Source organism: Electrophorus electricus, chromosome 22, assembly GCF_013358815.1.
Source record: "Electrophorus electricus isolate fEleEle1 chromosome 22, fEleEle1.pri, whole genome shotgun sequence".
NCBI lineage: Eukaryota > Metazoa > Chordata > Actinopteri > Gymnotiformes > Gymnotidae > Electrophorus > Electrophorus electricus.
In genome coordinates this window covers 3,879,933-3,900,454 of record NC_049556.1, presented here as the reverse complement: position 1 = coordinate 3,900,454, position 20,522 = coordinate 3,879,933, and the positions used below count along the sequence as shown (strand labels likewise).

The 20,522-nt window shown below is 38.4% G+C and overlaps 2 protein-coding genes across 2 annotated transcripts in view; both read right to left on the bottom strand.

Annotated features, from left to right (window-relative positions):
• The window catches only part of LOC113567517 (NACHT, LRR and PYD domains-containing protein 12-like), a 218,612-nt gene that overhangs the window by 82,990 nt on the left and 115,100 nt on the right, over window positions 1-20,522 (bottom strand). The window lies entirely within an intron of this gene.
• Window positions 1,760-12,554, bottom strand: LOC113567505 (Fc receptor-like protein 5). The gene is made up of 9 exons (XM_035521432.1): window positions 12,343-12,554; window positions 9,779-10,030; window positions 4,733-4,999; window positions 4,302-4,577; window positions 3,742-3,846; window positions 3,545-3,625; window positions 3,294-3,338; window positions 3,107-3,181; window positions 1,760-2,754 (listed from the first exon to the last, which is right to left on the bottom strand). The coding sequence occupies exons 1-9, from the start codon at window positions 12,482-12,484 to the stop codon at window positions 2,663-2,665; spliced, it is 1,335 nt and encodes a 444-aa protein (XP_035377325.1). The 5' UTR covers window positions 12,485-12,554; the 3' UTR covers window positions 1,760-2,662.

The window sequence follows — 20,522 nt, the reverse complement described above, 5'->3', positions numbered from 1 at the left end:
AAGATACTGATGTTGCCACTGTAACCATTACCGATATTGTGATGTACACAAGGCTGAAAATAGCTGTATGTGCACATTCTTAATCAAAACACATTTATTGTTTATTTGGGAAAAAAATAGCAATAGATCATTAACTGTGTCAACAATACTTTAAGTACATCTACTAGTTTTGCAAATTTTGAGATTAAGGCTATTTTAAAATTTAGTTCTATTTATTTAGATGATTTTGTGTGTATTTTTCCAGTCTTCGTTGCTTCGCTTCAGTTGCTCTGGCACTGCACGTGGTCACAACTCTAGCAGGTCCGTGAGAGTTGTGCTGTAGATCAAACTTGTACTGTACTCGTACTTGTACGTGCCAAAAGAAAACGATGACAATGCGACTAAGAGTCTGACTTTTATCAAGTAATAAACCATCATCATGTCTCTGATGAAACATATCCACAGTGTCATAAATATGTCATACAGTATAAGATCTTTGTGTTCAATAAAACGTTACATTTTTGTTGAAGGGTTGATATATGAAAAATATATTGCATATGAAAGGGGCCCCTATTATTTAAAGATTATAAGTTTTATAATAACTATATTTCCTGATCTTAAGATCTTTTTCAGACCTTTTGAGAAATAAATCATGTCTTTGCCTTTTTATTTGCAGAATAATGAAGCAAAAATAATTCAATAAAATTATTTATTTGAAATATAATTTCAAGGGGTTGTATTACTAAAACATCAATAAGAATGATAAAACCAATAAAAACGTTATAATTCCATATCACAATGCTGTATTTTGAGCCTTGGAGCTCACACACACACACACACACACACACACACACACACACACACACACACACACACACACACACACACACACACACACACACACACACACACACACACACACACACACACACACACACACACACACACACACACACACACACACACACACACACACACACACACACACACACACACACACACACACACACACACACTATTAAAACCAGCGCAGTGGTAGCTCAGTGGTTAAGGTGCTTGACCTGCTGCTAATCGGCTGCGTGATGGTAATAAGACCATTGCTTGTTCAAGCCCCACTGCTGTCAGTGTTGGGCCCCTGAGCAAGGCCTTTAGCCCTCAATTGCTCAAGTTGTACTCAGTCATAATTGTAAGGGGGTTTAGCTTTTAGAAAAGCATCAGCTAAATGCTGGAAATGAAGTGAAGACAAATGTGATGTCCAATTATGTGATATTCCCACTATAGTAAAGCAACAGTGGAGGTTCTGGTGTCAATAGATTTAGAAGCTGAATGTTTATTAGATTTTTCCCGCAATAACTGTCCTTAAAGGAAAAAAACGTTGAGGACATGGGCAAACAGGGTAACAAAGGCATTGACATTTACACAGCGAGACAAGATTTATACACCATAATCAAAAATCAAGAGGACATTCCAGAAAGCAAAAGTTAAACTACTATCCTGTATCAGTTACCTCCAGCCAGGTATGTAACTTTATATTGGAGTGTGTGGTGCTAGAGACCCCTGTCATAGCACACAATGGCACAGGAGAAGAACATTCCTTCATCGCTCTAACCACAAGGTCCTTACATACACAATCTGCACTAATCACAAAAAAAACAACAAAAAAAAACAAAACATGTCACTCAAGCAGAAACTTCAGAACTTCAGAACAACTTAAAAGAAAGAAAGTCTCTTGGCTGTGAAGCCACACAGATCTCACACACTCATCTCTTAACACCCCCCCCACACACACACACACACACACACACACCAACCACTGAATTTGCTTCAACTGAAATGTTTATGTTACAACCAAAAAACTTGGTATGAAGATGATAATCACCACAAATAAAACAAATAAAATGTTCAAAGAATTTCTACAATAAGAGTGAAATGAGCTCATTATGTTTATTATGTGAAAACTGTTTTCACTTAAGAGTTTTTACTTCTAACTTGTTACCCCTTAATCTGACACTGAACACCTTCCTGCTATAGATTTGATTATCTGAAATTCTCATTTAAAACATGATTTTACTAAATAAATGAACGAACACTTGAATAAAGCAGTTCAAAGCTGTTGAAGCTTGGAGTGAGTAAGAAGAGGATGAACTGGTCTGTTTCCTCTCTGACTTCTGCATGTACAATCTCTGCTTTTCCTAACAACCTCGAACAGATGATTTAAAAAACATTCATTAGGATCAGAATTTCTGTTTTAATCTGCAAAGAATCATTTTCAGTTCAGCTACACATTGCCTGCCCTATATCTAACAAAGCTGGTTTGTTTCATTGTTTGCAAGTAAATAAACAGTGAATGGCTGTTGAGTTTCATGGGTTTTTTTATCAGTTATTATAAACCTGAGCTGTTAAATGATGCCATAAGTCTTGGAGCTCTGACCTTTGAGTGAGTCCTGCCTCAGCTCTGAGTACACAGAGCTCACACTCTCCTCACACTGGTCTTCTCTAGTAGTGGGCAAAAGAGCCTGAATTAAACTACAGGAAGAACTACAACCCTCCAATGATTAAAGCAGAACATGACCTGAATACAACAGATAACAAAGCATGCAATATTACTGAGCATTAAATCCAATGTAAATTATTGGTAAGGCCCACTGTATCTCGGTTTCCCACTAGGGGTCACTAAAGCCTCTCATTTTACTGTACGTTGTTTTTTCTTTGCTTTCTGTTTGGGTTTCATTTTAATCCCAGCATAAGTGACCTCACTGGTTCCATCACCAGCACCTGCAGTAACAGAATAAAACCAAAGCAAATGCAGTCATAACCTCTCACTGACCTTTAGCTTTCTATCAAATCAGCCAATAACATCACGTCATACACAGTTCATTCCCACAATGCACTGCTGCTACCTTTTGGTGACCAATTAGCACGTGATTCCTTTTTTCCATGTGATGCTAATGTCTGTAGTAGAGTGATATAGAGCAGGCTGTATTATCCAGTGAGTAGTTACACAGAACCTGTTACTCCCTCTGACTAATTCTGGGAGTAAATGGCTTGTGAGTCCTGGACTCTGTGTGTTATCTGCTAATTTTGTGTATGTGAATTAAATTCCAGTGTGAGGGTGATGTGGATGTACCTTTATTCCTGCTTTTGCTGTTGTGTATCATGACCTGAGCATAAATTACATCAGTGAGTTCATCTGCCGCTTCATCTGATAGAGAGTACAGTGTATTAGTCACTAGAAGAGGCTTCTGGGCTTTACAGTATAGCTGCAAACTATGGTCAGACGTTTCTAGAGTTAGTGAGAAATAAATTTTTTTTACCTATGCCACTCCTGTCTGCTCGGCCAACAATGTCATATGTGTGGGCTGTTTATAGGTTTAAAAGAAAACATAATTTTATAAACACCAAACTTCAAGATTATCAGGTACAGTATAAATGTGAAACAAAAGTGATGTAAGATTTAAACTGTTTTATTAATGAAATCAAAGCTTAATTGCTAATAAGGAAAGTTGTTAATGGCTCATTGCCTGAGCAGTGTGCAGTGGTGTGTATCCTGCCTGACACCCCTCACCTCCTGACTCTGTCTGGGTCTGATCTGATGTCTGATTGGTGTCTGATTGATTTCCAGTGCGGTGATACAGACATTCTACACCTGAACAACATAGAAATAAAAGAAAAGTGCTAATTAATTTAATTAGGCATTACACTGAATATCATACTAAAATATAACATTTAAATTATTCAAATTCTCTGCAGAAAATATCAGACCTTTGCTGGTTTTGTAGAACCATAACAGGACAAGTGAGATGAAGAGCAGAACCAATCTCAGTCCCACAGACAACCCAACCAGATCAGGATTGGGAAAATAACCATCTGAACACATGGGAACAAGAAACTTACATTTAAAGTAAAATTAATTATATAAAAACCTTTTTGTCTGCTCAATAATTATATCAGGTTTGTTGGCAGTAACTGAAGAAAACAACTGTGACTATTCACTAACACACACAAACTTAAGGAAATGCATTTCTAGTACAGAAACTACTTTATGCAAAAGCAAGTAACAGGCCTGTCTGACATGAAAGAAAAGACTTAGATTCAAAGCATTTGGCAGAGGCTCTTATCCAGAAATATTTATATATTTATCAGTATGACAATACGTGTGCACACTTGGGAATCAAACCCATGATCTTAGTGTTGTTAAAACTTTGCTGTTACAGGAGTATCTTACAATACCTTACAAGAAGAATTTTCAAACTAAATTCAGTGCTCAAAAATAATAAATTTCTCATTTCTATAGTAGTTATAGATCATAAAGAGATATTCACCAGTAATGTTTACCCAGAGTGCATCACTGTAGTGTGTGTAGTAGACTGGGTTTCCTCTGCCAGCTCTGCACCAGTACTGGCCTCCATCAGAGGGCGCCACTGAGTTGAGGGTGTAGGAGCTTGTTGCAGTGTTGGTCTCATTCTCAGGGTTCTGTGTGTGTCTGGACCAGTAAAAGCTCCATCCAGCAGACTGCTCCAGCTTACAGTGCAGAGTCACTGGGTTTCCCACAAGTGCAGCTCCTTTAAGGTGTGATGTGAGTTCAGGTCTAGGTTTTACTGTGACAAATTAAAATTTAATTGTTTATATGGATTATGCATTAAGTGGCATTTTACAAGAGTTTAAAACATGAACATCTCATTCTCACAGTTCATTAAATGGCAGTTCATGAGTTCACATGCTGCTCAGAGTTTTTACCATGGTAATTACTCACCTTTAACAAAGAGATGCACTCCATTACTGTAGTGTGATGATGGAGGGTAGTAAAATCTCTTTCCTCTACACCAGTACTGATCCTGGTCTACTGGTGAGCTGATGGTGAAGGTGTTTATCTCAGACTGATGGACTGCAGTCTTACTGCTGCCTTTATACCACTGATACCTCCAGTTATGGTTAGACTCTATTTCACACTTCAGAGTGACTGACTCTCCAGTGAACACAGAACCCTGAGGCTCCACAGACAGTGTAGCAGTGGGTAAAGCTTTGGGACGAAGAACAGGAATATATATATATATATATATATATATATATATATATATATATATATATATATATAATGTTAGAAATGTCCATCATTCTCAGATTAAAAGTACATAATTAAAATATTTTAACAATATTCTAAAGCATTTTAAAAATATAAGTCATTAAAATATTTCAGAACATATTGGAAACCTCTCAAAACCACAATGCTGTGACAATTTGAAATCTATTTAATCATTTGTAGTGATCTTGTATTACATAGCATTTTACAAGAGTTTAAAACATGAACGTTTCAATGTAAGAGTCTCTTTATTTAATCTAGCCAGACACCTTGTTCATATTTTCCAATGATGTATCATCTTTAATTATGCCTGTGATGTCATACACTTTTATGTCACATTCATTTTCATGAGAGGAGTGAACTCTACTGCCCCCCTGTGTCATTATTATGTCCAGGCAGTTACACTCTCTCCTGCTGATTCACAGGTGAGTGTGATGGTCTCTCTACTCATTATTTGTGACCAATTAGGCTGCACAGTCAGAACAGCTCAGGTTCCAGTGTAGAAATCACACAGTACTTATATTCTGCTTTTATGTTCATCTCTCATGTGTTAGAAGCTTTTAAGACCATTAAAACTGAACATTGGATGCTGATTGATGAAAAGTACACATATATCTGTACCGCACTATGTGAGATCACTGTGTACTCTCGTCTTTAACACAGAAGGGGATTTATTAGTCACATCAGGTCTTATAGTACAGGATTGGAGCAAATGCCTTTAATATCAAGATTGTAAAAAACAGTTAAATGCACTAAATTGGGTTTAGTTTTGACAAATATTGTTTGCAATTTTAAACAATAACAATTATTTTTTTGAAAAAACAACAACAACAAATCATTATTTTTTACTATTGTGATTTAATAAATAAAAAGTATATTTACCTTATGGGTCAAGTGGTGGAGTAATTGGTAGAATACTCAATTACTAAAATAATCTTTACCTAATTATGAATATTCTGTAACCAATAATTTCCCTTTCTCTTAACAAGTACAGTACTGTGCAAGAGTTTTAGGCAGGTGTGAAATTTGCTGTAAACTAAGAATTCTTTCAAAATTGGAAGTAATAGTTTATTTTCATCAATTAGCAAAATGCAGTGAATGAACAGAAGAGAAATCTAAATCAAATCAATATTTGGTGTGACCACCCTTTGCCTTCAAAACAGCATCAATTCTTCTAGGTACACTTGCAGACTGGTAGGTTGTTCCAAACATCTTGGAGAACTAACCACAGATCTTCTGTGGATGTAGGTTTCCTCAAATCCTTCTGTCTCTTCATGTAATCCCAGACAGACTCGATGATGTTGAGATCAGGGCTCTGTGGGAGCCATACCATCACTTCAGTGCAAAGAAGAACAAGAAGTCCTTGAAGATAGTTCTTAATGACAATCGCTGTATGTTTGGGGTCATTGTCCTGCTGCGGAATAAATTTGGGGCCAATGATACGCCTCCCTTTTTGGTTTTGCATGAAGGATAAGTAGCTGCCTGTATTTCTCCATTTCACCATTAATCCTAACCAAATCTCCATCTCCATTTGCAGAAATGCAGCCCCAAACTTGCAAGGAACCTCCACCATACTTCACTGTTGCCTGCAGACACTCATTATTGTACCACTCTCCAGCCCTTCAATGAACAACCTGCCTTCTGCTACAGCCAAATATTTCAAATCTTGACTCATCAGTCCAGAGCACCAGCTGCCATTTTTCTGCACCCAAGATCCTATGTTTTCATGCATAGTTGAGTCGCTTGACCTTGTTTCCATGTCGGAGGTATGGCTTTTTGGCTGCAACTCTTCTATGAAGACCACTTCTGGCCAGACTTCTCTGGACAGTAGATGGGTGTACCTGGGTTCCACTGGTTTCTGTCAGATCTGAGCTGATGGCACTACTGGACATCCTCCAATTTTGAAGGGAAATAAGCTTGATGTGTTTTTCATCTGCTGCATTAAGTTTCCATCTACCATCCTCAACATTGCCCGTTTCTTTGTGCTTCTACAAAAGAGCTTGAACAGCACATCTCGAAACCCCAGTCTGCTTTGAAATCTTTGTCTGGGAGAGCCCTTGCTGATGCAGTATAACTACCTTGTTGCTGTGCTCAGTCTTGCCATGGTGTATGCGCTGTGACATGAAACTGTCTTCCACAACCTCAGCTTGGTAGCAAAGTTTGGCTGTTCAGTTTTAAGCCTCCTACACAGCTGTTTATGTTTCAGTTAATCACTATGTTTCAACCTACATGTGAAATTGATGATCATTAGCACCTGTTTGGTATAATTGGTTGATCATACATCTGACTATAATCCTACAAAATCCCTGACTTTGTGAAAGTGCACCTATAAGAATTGATGCTGGTTTGAAGGCAAAGGGTTGTAACACCAAATATTGATTTGATTTAGATTTTTCTTTTGTTCGCTCACTTTGCATTTCATAAATTGATAAAAATAAACAATTATTATCTGTATGTTTGAAAGTATGAAAGTATTTGTATGTTTCACACCTGCCTAAAACTTAACAGTTGTATGTTAAAAAGAACATTATATTGATTGGTCAAAATAGTCATGTGATACACATCCAAAATGTGAACCCTCCTCCCTTTTCCCCTTCCAGATTCATTTTGGTGGTTAATATGTGCACCTCCAGTTTTAAGCTCATTTTGAACTATTTGTACTTGTTCACTTTAACACTAGTTAACTGAAATTGTACACATAGCACAATGATCATTTAGGATTCAAACTGAAGTGGACACTTGGGACAAGACATCCATTCACATCCAGGCTTATTTTCCATCATTTAGGTTTCATTTGAGCTCATCTAATACAGAAGAAGATGTAAAAAAAAATGTTAAAAAAACTTTTATTTTTGGTTTATAATGTGTACTTTGATGCTAGTAATTCATTTTTAGCCATTCACTACATTTCCCGATTCACTGGGGTCTTGTCTAATTAATTGAACACTTTATGTATGTATTTTTTACTAGGTGTGCTAGACATCTCCAAAGTGCCCAAAACCCTCTCCAAATGCATGCAAAGTCATCAGTCACTATACATTGAATTTGCAAGCTTCTTGTTGCTAAACAATCAAAACAATGTTCAACAACTTACTAAAAAACAATATTAACTTCATACCTTCATTGTTAAAGGATAAACAATATTAGCTTCATTGCTATTAGCTTTATTGCTGTTAGACTAAAAGGTTATGCTGGGAAAATTCTGTAATGCTGTAAATGCTGTAATGGTGGCTGAAATAGTGTGCTTTCTCATTTGTACTTACAGTTTGTACCTGGATGACGAATTTTCCCAGGAATGAATGGAAACATCCAATGATTTGCAAAGTAAATATTGAAGCTAGTCCATGCTAGAAGACACTGAATTATCTCTCAGCTTCCAGCTCATAACTGCACCCAAACAACTCCACATAGACTTCAGCTAAAATAAGCTTCTTCCTTTCCATGATGCCCAATAGTATTGGTGATCAAATCATTCTTAAATCTATTTCTATGACTTCTATGTCAGTTTCCCCAAACAGCGTCAGATGCATGCACTACACTTCATCTGATTATGTATGGCTGTAGCTGACTAAATGGGTAAATAAATAAGGCAAGTGAGGTGTCTTAAGTTTTCGTCTAAACATCCTCTATTTGTTGAAACAGCTGTCAATCACACCACTTGAGCCTGGAAAACACTTGTGAAGTAATTTGATAGCCCCCTTCCCCTTCTCCCTTCACACCTTGGTCAATGGTAGGTGTGAATTGCCGTCACTCAAAGCATATAGACCTTTATGCCCCAACACCAATGATGGAATCTGAAAGAGGAGGGTGTTGGGATCTATCTAGGAACACTTCTATATGAGTAGCATGCATTTTGTGGTAACTAAAGGCTTGCTAAAGGTATTTTGTGTTAGATTATAAAGGAAATGAATGCATCTTTTTGGACAAAGACATGAGCAGGCAAATAAAGAACTTTACTAGCATTCCATTTGCTATTTCCTATTACTGAACCTGAAGTTATCTTATACCAGAACCATGTTTTAAAATGCCATTTAAAAGGCACGATTGTTGTTGACATTTACCAAAAAACATCGTGTACTCAGTGTGGGAGTTCTGGCAAACAGTTGCACATAGCTGGCTGAAAATTGGTAAGGAGGTACTTATATTAGTCCTAAGAAATATGTTAAAAGATGTACTATATTTTATGAATATTCAATGTTATCAAGTGATTTATTTGAAAATGCCAAATTGGGTCCACCCACGGGACCGTTAGAGGGTGCATGTGCAGTAACCAACTCTACATACTTCAGATATTTATTCATTTATGATATGTGCAAGAAACAAATAGGTTCATACAGTTTGTACAAACTCAGTGCAATTACTGTCAAGACAGTATGACAGTATGACAGTTTGCCCTTTTGTCATTATAGTACTTTTTACATTTACAGGATTTGGTAGATGTGCTTTTGTGCTTTGTCATCTTTATCAAATGTATGTCTTCATGTGAGCATATGTGTGTTAAGAATATGATCAGGCTAAAGCCCTGGCTAATGTGGAAAAGGGTTCTTTTTAGTGAAGAGGTGAGTCTCCATGGACTGCACTGTAATGTTGATAGGACTAATTCTCCCTTCAGATTAAGAATTCTAAAAATAATTTCTCAGATACTCCACTGGAATTGCCTTTTTTTATTTCTTGTTAAACTGGTTTAATAATAAACAAGTGAAATAATTGCTTTCTTACCTCTGACTGAGACAGAGCTGGGTGGTGACTCTCCCCTCTCTGGGTGTTTACAGTGGTAGAAACCCTCATCTGACTTTGAGACAGTGTGGATGATCATCTCTCCTGCAGATTGGTTCTGGATAAGTAATCCATCTTTATAGAAATCAGCTCTGAGGTCTGACTGGATTGTACTTGGGCGAAGTAAACAGTGTAGAGTCAGAGGATCTCCCTCAGTCAGAAGATGGACAGGACTTTCCAGGATCACATCACCAACTAAAACAGAAAAAACTTTACTCATCATTTACAGTGAGAAGGACTGTAAACAAATAATTGTACTGACACAAATATATACATTCATCAAAGTGGCATGTGGTCATCACATTCATATTTGGCTTCTGTGTGTAATAAAATTCACATCTAAACTTTATTTAAACTTTATTTAAAACTGTATATTTGATTTTGCTTCTAATGTAGGCACTTTGAATTTAAGAAAAGTGCAATATTATTTGAATTTGTTGTTTTCATTTGACACCCTGAAGCAATGATAGATTTGTAGGTCACAGTACAGCCCTGTTCAATGTTTTACCTGCTCTAACAAAGCAGATTCATCTCAGGTGTAAACAGTCAATGCAGTAGTGCTGCACCCTTCCTGTTCTAGAGATAATCCACTCACTTTTTAACACCTGCACATTTGTCTTTGCATGCTTTTCACACATGTGAAGTTAATTCACCAACTGCTCAAATCACCACATGGTTTTTGTAACAATAGAGATGGAGGAAGGTTAGTGGGATTGTAACGTGTGAGTAGTGGAGAGCGAACACACTTGCGAAGTGCCAGCACGGTGGATGTTATGCGTAAATGAACTAACCAGGGAAGCCATAATACAAGGGACGAATGCGAGAATTACAAACTGTGTTTATTAACCAATACAGACTAACAATACCGACTAGAACAAGGAATAGATAGACAAACATAAAAGGTAATAGGCTAACAGAACAATAACAGGCTAATAGGGTTAGGGCGAGACTAAGTTAGACAAATGACGTTGAAAGCAAGAGACAGTGAGGGTAACTAAACAGGGACCACGGGGAGAAAACACAGTTATGAGGGGCGAGAGCAAATGGGAAAATACTAAACATGTACGAGCGAAGATCAAAAACTAACCATTTCTAACCAAACACACAAGAGTGAGGATAAACGAGATCTAACTAAACACATAAGCAGGGAGCTATGACTAACGGGATCTTACCAGAAACATATTTTAGCAAAACACATATTAGCGAAGGCTCGACGAGAAACAAGAGCTAACCAGAAACAATGACCGACAAACAAGAGACGCAGACACAAGGTTCAAATAAGACTACAATTAGGGACAATTGGGGAGGAGACAGGGAACCATAGAGATTGACAAAAACCCAGAAGTGACTAGTTTGCTCGGGAAACGCTCCGGTCTGCGGGCGTGACAGAGATCCATATACAGGCTTTACTGGTGTTTACATGAACAAAGAGGTCAAAATCAGAACAGAGAAAAATCAGCACAGGCAGAGGAACAAACACACCATCCAAAAACACAACCAGGGAGAACAGGCCAGAAGTAGTCAAGCCACAGAAACCAGTAAAGAGGCCAAGACCAAAACACCAGAGAGAGGAATGAAAACAAAAACACAAGCCCAGGGCCACAAGACCAGAAAAGTCAATAGTAGAAAAACTCAGCCTTGTCAAGGAAAGAACTGACGATGATTCACAATGGCTGAAGGGAGGAGAGGAATATGTATAGGGAGGGTAAAGAGGGGATGATAATGGACAGGTGTTGGAGATGAGAGTTGCTATGGAGACGGCTAGTATTCAGGAGATGAGGTCTTCTGGTGTCTAGAAGCGGTATCGTCACTGACAGATGTATGGCAGTCACACATGGTGTTGTTCATACATCATTCAAGGTGGTCAAATCCGTGTTCTTTTTGTGGAGTTTTGATGAGTAAAGGCTAGTGCTCAGTCTTTGTACAGTACTGTCTCACCCTCCTCTGTACACACCTGTCAGCCTTGACTTCCTGGGCCTTCTGACTACCAGTACCACCCTTACACACCTGCTGCTCATGTCCACCACACAACTGTCTTGGGTGGGTTTGTCTGCGATGATTTTTTATTTATTTGTGCATATTTCTGAGATATGTGTCTGTTGGTCAGGTTTTCTCAAATGATTTTGTTCTTAATACTCACTTTGTGAATGTATTACTGATGTATTACTGATGTATTACACAGATTGTTTTATTACTTCCACATCACTCCCTTAAACTTTTCTTTTATATTCTCTTTGTTAGAAGTAAAACCAGTGGTTGTGTAGATTTATAACAAATGCATTTGAAGTAGGAGTGTCCTGTAATGGCCCAGTACAGCCATGCTGAGTGTTTCACCCGAACAGCAGTGCAATAGCATTGCTGTGTTCAGATCACCAACCAATTCTAAAAATGACAGAATTCCTGTTAGAAGGGGCAGTTTGACTCTTAGACACTAATACTTTCTAATATTCTGTGATCAAGCATTTCCTTTTCCCCTTAACAAGTGCGTGAACTACATGGAGACTCACTGTGCACTTTGATGCTGACAGGATTACTGTTCCCTCCAGATTCAGACTGACACCAGTACACTCCAGAGTGGGATGGGTAGATGAAGCTGGCGCTGCAGGTAGATCCTGTATCTGATCCCCAGACAAAATAACATTCTAACATCCTCCCACTGTGTGTGTATCCTCTTACTCTCCATCCAGTAGAGTCACTCTGCACCTCACAGCTCAGTGAAAGAGAGTCACCACTAAAGTGTTGAGCTCTGCTTGGACTGATGATCAGAGACGCAGGAGGAGACACACCTTACAAACAGAAAATATAATTATGATGTGCTATTAAAATGTTCTTATCATAATTCAAGTGTTGTTACCATATTCAACATGGAAAGAACTAGTCTTACACCTACTTTGATTATATAAAACTACTATAAGGACATCTAGTTAAAATCCTGTCACTGAGTGTGTTCAATTGCTCTTTTATACATTTTAGATTTTAATATATACTGATTGGGGGAAAATGTATTAACATTGTATACTTTTCTATGTGATCTTCCTCTTACATGCTACACTCCAACACATATTGTTGTTGTATTTCCTCACCGGTGATCCATAGTGGCTGTGGACTGCTAAACTCTGTCTGATAGCGTGCTTCTCCTCTCTCTGCTCTGCACACATAAACTCCTGTGTGATGAAGAGCAGCAGGACTGAGAGTGTAGGAGCCTGCAGCTCCTCTGCTGCCGTCTGAGAGGAGCTCTACAGAATATCTCACAATGCCATACATGTTTCTTATTGGAGTTAATCCTTCTCTGTAGGGAACAACTCTGTACCAGCTGAATGTCCAGCCTGTAGAGGAGTTTCTGACCTCACAGTTTAGAGTTACTGAGACTCCTTCAGTCAGCCAGCTTTGTGGAGACACACTCAGTACTGCCTGGAGTATCTCTGTAACACAGCAAATAAAGAATGCTGAGCCTGTAAAATTACACATACAGAACAGTAATCTTGCCATTAATGAATAAAGTCATAATTTCATCTGTCTCTGCACAAACACACAAACTCACCTGAAATAATCAATTCAATACTATCACTGAGTGTCACTTCTTCTGTCTCTTCTTCTACTTTATATCAAACATTGCATGGCTGTATCACTAAGCTTGTTACAATGTTAGAGAAGCATTATGTGAAGCACTAGTAAAGCCCTCTGCTGAGAATATCCCCCACTACATTTAGACACTATCATCTCTGGAGATTTCACTAGCTTCCATTTGTTACTAGTTGATGGATTTGGTCACAGTGGAAATAGTAAAGAGGGATTTAGAAAATGACAAAGTAGATATAATAATCTATTATATAAAAATATAATATAGTCTTTTTGCAGAATATCATATCAATATTGACTATTAATAATAGTATCTGAGCAAAATACACTGATGATGTGATAGAGGTAAATCCCCCCCCCCCCCCATGCGTTTGGCTTTACGTATCAAAAGATGGTCATTTCAGTGCCCTCCCCAGATAACATCACCCCTCGTAGACATGAGTAAAATAGGTTGTAAAACTATTCTTTTGATATTTCATTTAAAATTATTGACAACAATCTAAACTATTTTTGAACTACAAAGATTGAAAGGAAAAACTTGAATCTTATCATTATTTTTTCTGACATCTATTTATTTCTTAGTAAAGACTTTTTTACAGCTTGTTTTATGACAGGTGTCAGTATTTGTGGAGGGTGCTTTATGTCTTCAGAAATACATTTTCTTAAAGACCATGCCATCAGTGGGCTAATCCATGCTCAGCTGTGTATTATATGATGTCAAAGCACTCCACAGAGACGACCAGGCCTCTCCTCCAGTTCACGTGTTTCTGTGCCCCTCCACAGGTGTGTGTTGAAATTGTAAAATCCACAGATTAAAACACAAGTGAATCAAACATGCACAGACAACAAAAAGCATGAACACGTAGTAATTACCTTGTGCGGGCCAAGCTCGTAGTGAAATCAGCGCTAAAGAAGTTAGAGGAAAAATTAACATAAAATAAGAAGAACAATTAACATAATGTAAACACTAAAGTTATTCATTTATTTAGGAAAACAGGACAACCTGAAAAATAATATGAGCATCAAATAACAGAAAATGTTTTCACTCAGTGGGCTCTATTTTTGTGGACACAGTACAAGCATAGAAATAAGACCACGTTTGATCGTTTTATGACCAGCAGAGATGCACTAATCTGCTGCAATTACAAAAAGAGATGAGACTAGTTTGATATAAGCAGTGCCTCCCTTTGTGGTCAGTGAGAGTAGCCTGCTGTAGTGAGCGGAGAAGCTGAACAGAGAACCGTCAAACCAGACACTTTTACCTGCCACACCCACGTGTGCTCGCAGATCTAACAGGATTCATATGTACAAATATGTAACACTTCTTTGAAGAATATAAAATCCTATTTCACATGTGAGGTTAATAGAGACACAGTACACTATGCTGTAGTAACTACAGTTAGTGGGTACATGTTTGTGGGCAGATATTCTAGCCACTGCGAATTAAGCTCTGTTGTCATCAAACCATCTCTCGGTTCATGCGGCCAAGTGAAGAGCAAATGCAACATCTGGCTCTGAAACCTGTGGCTGCCTCGCTGTCGTGAGATTATGACGGCATGTGTCACCATGCTGTACTGATGGCCGATGTTGCTAATGCAAGTAAAAAAAAAACAAAAAAAAACCAATGACCATCATGCACTGTGTGAGCCAAGCAGCAATAGGTCTGTGCAGCGCCGCGTTAAGATGAACAAGCGTAGTGGGTTAGAATGAATGCATGATCAGCAGATGTGGTTAGGCATGCTGCAGCAATGTCTAACCAGATTAACTTCTCTACTTCCTTTTAAAAGCTGAGCATGAGCCTGTGAAACAGAACAATGACAATTTCATACAGGAACTAGAGTGCAAACAAAATTCATGCATGTCAGGGAGGTAAAGAGTCCAAACACCAAAATATATGGCACTTGAAGAATTATTATTATTGTTTGTTATGATGAGATTAATTCAGAATTTTTAGATGATGAATTATTTAAATTATGTATTTTTCTGTGCTTATTGATACACCAATTGTCGGATTCACATTTAAGTACCAATAGAATTATTTTTTCTTTTAAAAAAATCAAACAGAACCCTTTCAATACCAGACATGGATACAGTGAGGACACCTGACAATATGGAACTGAAGCTCTGATACTCCCCTCTGAGTGAACTACACAACTAACCCACTGGACCTCATTATTCAGGATCCTCAGACTGCATATTAACAACTTCATATAGCACCACTCACTCTAATAAAGACATAAAGAGAAGATTTACTCACAGAGTATCACAGGGAGTGGACTGAGCTCCATACTGTCACAGTAATGATGGACTGACTGATCAACTGCGTGTTAAAAGCTCAATACTTCATCAACACTTCCGGGGAGTATGTTGCAGCAGGAGGGACTTACTAATTTATTTCACGTCTCTCACAGGGCCCTGTACATAGGAAACAATGGGGCTGACTGTTCACCATAATTAATATAAATATGCTTTATTTGAGAATTTTAAAATCTTTGTGAAATGAGTGTATTGCTATGACATTTTTAGAACTAGACAGATGTTCTAGTTCTTTCCTCTTTTCATGAAGAGATTGCATTCTCCCTCCCTTGCTGACTCACATCGTGATACGGAGTAGAATGAGGAGGAGCAGAGCAGGTTCCAGTGAGTCTAACCCTTCACTAAAACTGATATTAGATGTAACTTATTATTGGGGTGGGACACTTTTAGTGCTGTTCCAGGACCTCCATGCTGGGGAGGGCAATAGGAGGCAGGGCTGCTACCCTTCATTCACCTGGAGCAGACACCATGATCTGGTACCCATCACCAAACCACCATAAGAAGAAACTGCAATGCTCGCATACCGGAACATCTCCTGTTTCCATGGCTACATGAATCACTTCCTTGTTTTCCTGCTATCGTCTGTTTCTATTGTTCCCTGTCTCCTCCTCTTTAGCTCCAGCTGTTCCTTGTTTGTCGTTCGTTAGTCTTACTATTCAAGCCGTGCTTTCTCGTCTTATGTTTACTGTTTTTTCATTCCTCCTTTGTCTGTTGTGCTTTCTCGCTTTGCTTCCTTCTAGGTTATGCTCTCACAGTTATATGCAAGTATTGTCCGGTTTTCCCCTTGTCTCCTCATGTCTATCTGCAACTTTCTGGTTTCCTCTTTAGCCCTGTCTCTTCTTACGATTGTCTTCTGTTGTAGTCTAGTCTCTCTCTTGTCTAGTTAAGTATCCTGGCTCTGCGTCTTCACCTTCGTCTTTTGTCATGCTCATTATTTATGCTATCGTATTTTAGGTTTATGCTGCATCATTGCATCATTGGTCATTCCTTTCTGTTTCCTTTCTTTAGTGTCTTGTAATCATTCACGTCCCTTTAGCCTGTTAATCTGTTGTATGTCTTGTATTTCTGGTTGTTTATCTATATTAAATTTGCTCTTCATTTGTGTTATCCTGTTTTGGTTGTTCATATGATTTCCCTTGTGTCTAGTTTTGTTCGTTCATCCGAGGTGATGTTACTTCGCGCGTGTGTTTGCCCTCAACCACCCCAGCGTTACAGAACCAATGCAAACTCAGTGTGACCAGACAGGGTAAAGTCAGTTTCCCCTAATTATTAAATAGTGCAAGCTGTTTTAGTTTGCAAATAAAGATGGCTGTGCCTTTCAAAAAAAAAAAAAAAATTTGATTTAACCAACGATTTAACTGCTGTTGCATTAATCCAAATCCCTACACACATAAAAATATGCATGTTTATATTTACTAAACAGTTAGAAGCGTACAAAGTCATTAAAACAAGTCTGATAATAGAGGCCTCTCCTAGCAGCGAACATAGAAAGGTAGTCAAATGCAGGGGAGAATAAGAGGTCTGCTCCAGACATGTACACCACAAAGAGCTGGAGTGAACTAAAAAAAAGAGTGCAAAAAGATAAATTGTTGGTCTAGGTTGGTTAGAGCAAGACCAATGCTCACAACGCTCCATGTACAGCAAGAAAAAACCTACACAAAGGGAAGAAAACAGCCACCAAACTGCCCAACAGCTGAAAACCAATGCAAGAGTCTAGTGAAATCAAGCAATAAATTTAGCTAAGAGCTCAAGTAAAACCTCTTTATCTTAAGAACACTTCACACAACCAAATGAAGGCAGAAGTTGAAAAACATTTATAACAGGCTACAGACTGTTTTAAAAGCCAAGGTACCATCACAAATCCATCACCTGTAACTAATAACTGAGCAAGAGCCATGGTGTGCTGGAGGGGAGGAAATGTAGCTATATGCTGCGGAAACGCAAACTCTGGGGAAAGTAGAAGAGAGAATGTACAGAGGTATCAGTGTGAAAATATCTTGTGGTCACTGTATGTGAAAGTAGATGCCTATAAATGGCATGTGAAATTCTCATGAGTACCACAAGCGGCATGAGATGTGCTGTGATGCAGTTTAAGGAGTCACACTGAATGACAGTGGCTTTTGTAGGCTGAAATATCTTGTTAGTTACAAATGTCTTTTATGATGACAACTGCTGTTAAACAGACCAAAATATGTATTAGAAATAATAAACATTTGCATTAACAGAGTTGTATATGTGTGTTTGTTTGGGTGTTTGCATGTATCTGTGATTCTGAACATTGTAACTGTATATTATTAAACTTGACTGAGTATCAGGAGCAGAAAGTAGAGTGCAGGTCACTATTTATTACCTCTAAGTACATCATCACCCCCTCTCACCTCAGCACCCCTCCTGCTCCTTCACAGCTGAAACCACATAGCTGAAGTAGAATGGAAACAAAACTGCAGCAGTCAAATCGTCCATCCTCTCAAGCCTTTAGTTGTTTCTGTTCTCTCTCTCTCTCTCTCTCTCTCTCTCTCTCTCTCTCTCTCTCTCTCTCTCACTCACTCACTCACTCAGTTCAGTTCAGGCCTATATTTATTTATTTATTTATTTATTTATTTCGGACATGAAGCATTGCTCATGAGAGATTTCAAACAGAACAACAACCACTTCAGTACAACACAATTCTTGAAATGTCCATTTTAAATGCTAATTTCTGACCACTTAATTTACACATTAGGCCCTTTAGTTAAGCCAGTAATAGTCCTTACTCAGTGTACCTCTGTACATTATTCATCCATAGGAATGCTTTGCTGTTTTGCAGGTAAACAATGTTCTAAAGTCACAGTGATCTCAGATGCGTTTCTCCAGGGACAATGTCATTTAGTCAGAGATTAGACTTGCTCTGTGTGTAGAGGACAATATCATAGCTGTAAAAGTACATGTGAAATTAAGTGTAGTCTAACTGAGTGCAGTGGCTCTCAGGTACATACAGGAACAGCAGGGGGTGCTCAAGACTAAGGACATCGTGATCAAGCTGCTGAGGAACAGCAGCACCAACCAGGCCAGTGTAAACCAGAGCAAATGTGTGTAGTCAAAAGACTATGGCGAGTGAACAACACAAATGCCCTGATCCTAAATCACACTCACAGTTTCTCATAGGTGCATTACAACATACCCACCAATAGCACTTTACATATGCTTTTATCCAGAGTGAATTTCAATAACACTTTACATATGCTATTATCCAGAGTGAATTTTTCAATCATGTTACAGGTGTAATGGACAGGTGTAATGTTAGGAGTCTTGCCCAAGGACTCTTATTGATGGAGCATAGATCACTTGTTTTGAACCCCCGTCCCCCACAGCAGAGGAAGTATTGTTACCCACCACACACACACACGCACACACACACACACACACACACACACACACACACACACACACACACACACACACACACACACTCACGCACGCACGCACGCACGCACGCACGCACGCACACACACACACACACACACACACCCACACACACACACACACACACACACACACACACACACACACACACACTCACACACACACACACACACACACACACACACACACACACACACACAAGCTTAGAGTCAACAACACTTAAAATAAAATAAAATATCCTTACATTTCCAAACACTGACATGATCTATTTTTTTCCCTTATCATTTAGAAACTTCATCATCCAGACATACACAGGCACACACACACACACACACACACACACACACACACACACACACACACACACACACACACACACACATACATACATACATACATACATATATACTTAAATCATACGCGCACATATGTGAAACTTTGACTGTCTGTTCATTTATTAGATTTTATTAATTTATTGCCCATCACAACACTCATTTGTGGGCTACTGTTGCTCAAATCTGCATTACGCTAAAACACGTTCATCTAGAAATGGATTAACAATTTTTACACAAACCATGTTTCAGTAAGACACTTTAAATCTAGGTTGCATTATCTTACTAGGCCACTTAATAGAAAAGACAGGTTGGTCAGACATTATAAAAAGAGTGACTTTTGTACTGGTAATGAAAGCCCCTGTGGGTTTCTGACACTAATGTAGCACATATAGACTAGACTTGGTTATTGCATGTGTTTTATTTACATGCGTGCTTGACTTTTTTTCTGATATGAAACTTTGAACAGTAGGTGACTGCTATTAGCAGTAGGACAGATCCATACTGAATTCGGGGAAACCATCGAGCTATTTTATATATCTAGCAGCTGATGCACGAGGGTGATGACATCAGTGTGTTATGAAGGGAAGTGGCAAATACGTGTACTATAGAGCAACGCTGTGATGACTGCATTTCCACAGCTTGGCACCCCATTCATGCTTGAAGAATAAACCTATACTCCCTCACATTCCTTATGTTACTGATCCAGTCAGGAATAGAAGGAGTTATTGGTTGCAAATGACTTTTAAGACTTTTAAGACAAGAGGTTAAACAGACTAAAAGATGCACTGTAATGATTGTACTGCACGTAATGTGAACATTTGGATGAACAGAGTTATATATATATGTGTCTGTTGGGGTGTGTACATTTACAGTATTTGTGATTCTGAATATATAGAGTATCAGGAACAGGAAGAAGAGTGCAGGTCACTATTTATCACTATTAAAACCCCAGAAATGAAGGAGAGAAGGAAACACTAAAGTCTAAGAATAATAGTCCAGTAGTACTTGTAATAAGATTTATTACAGGCAGTAATGCAAAAGAGATGTAATTTATT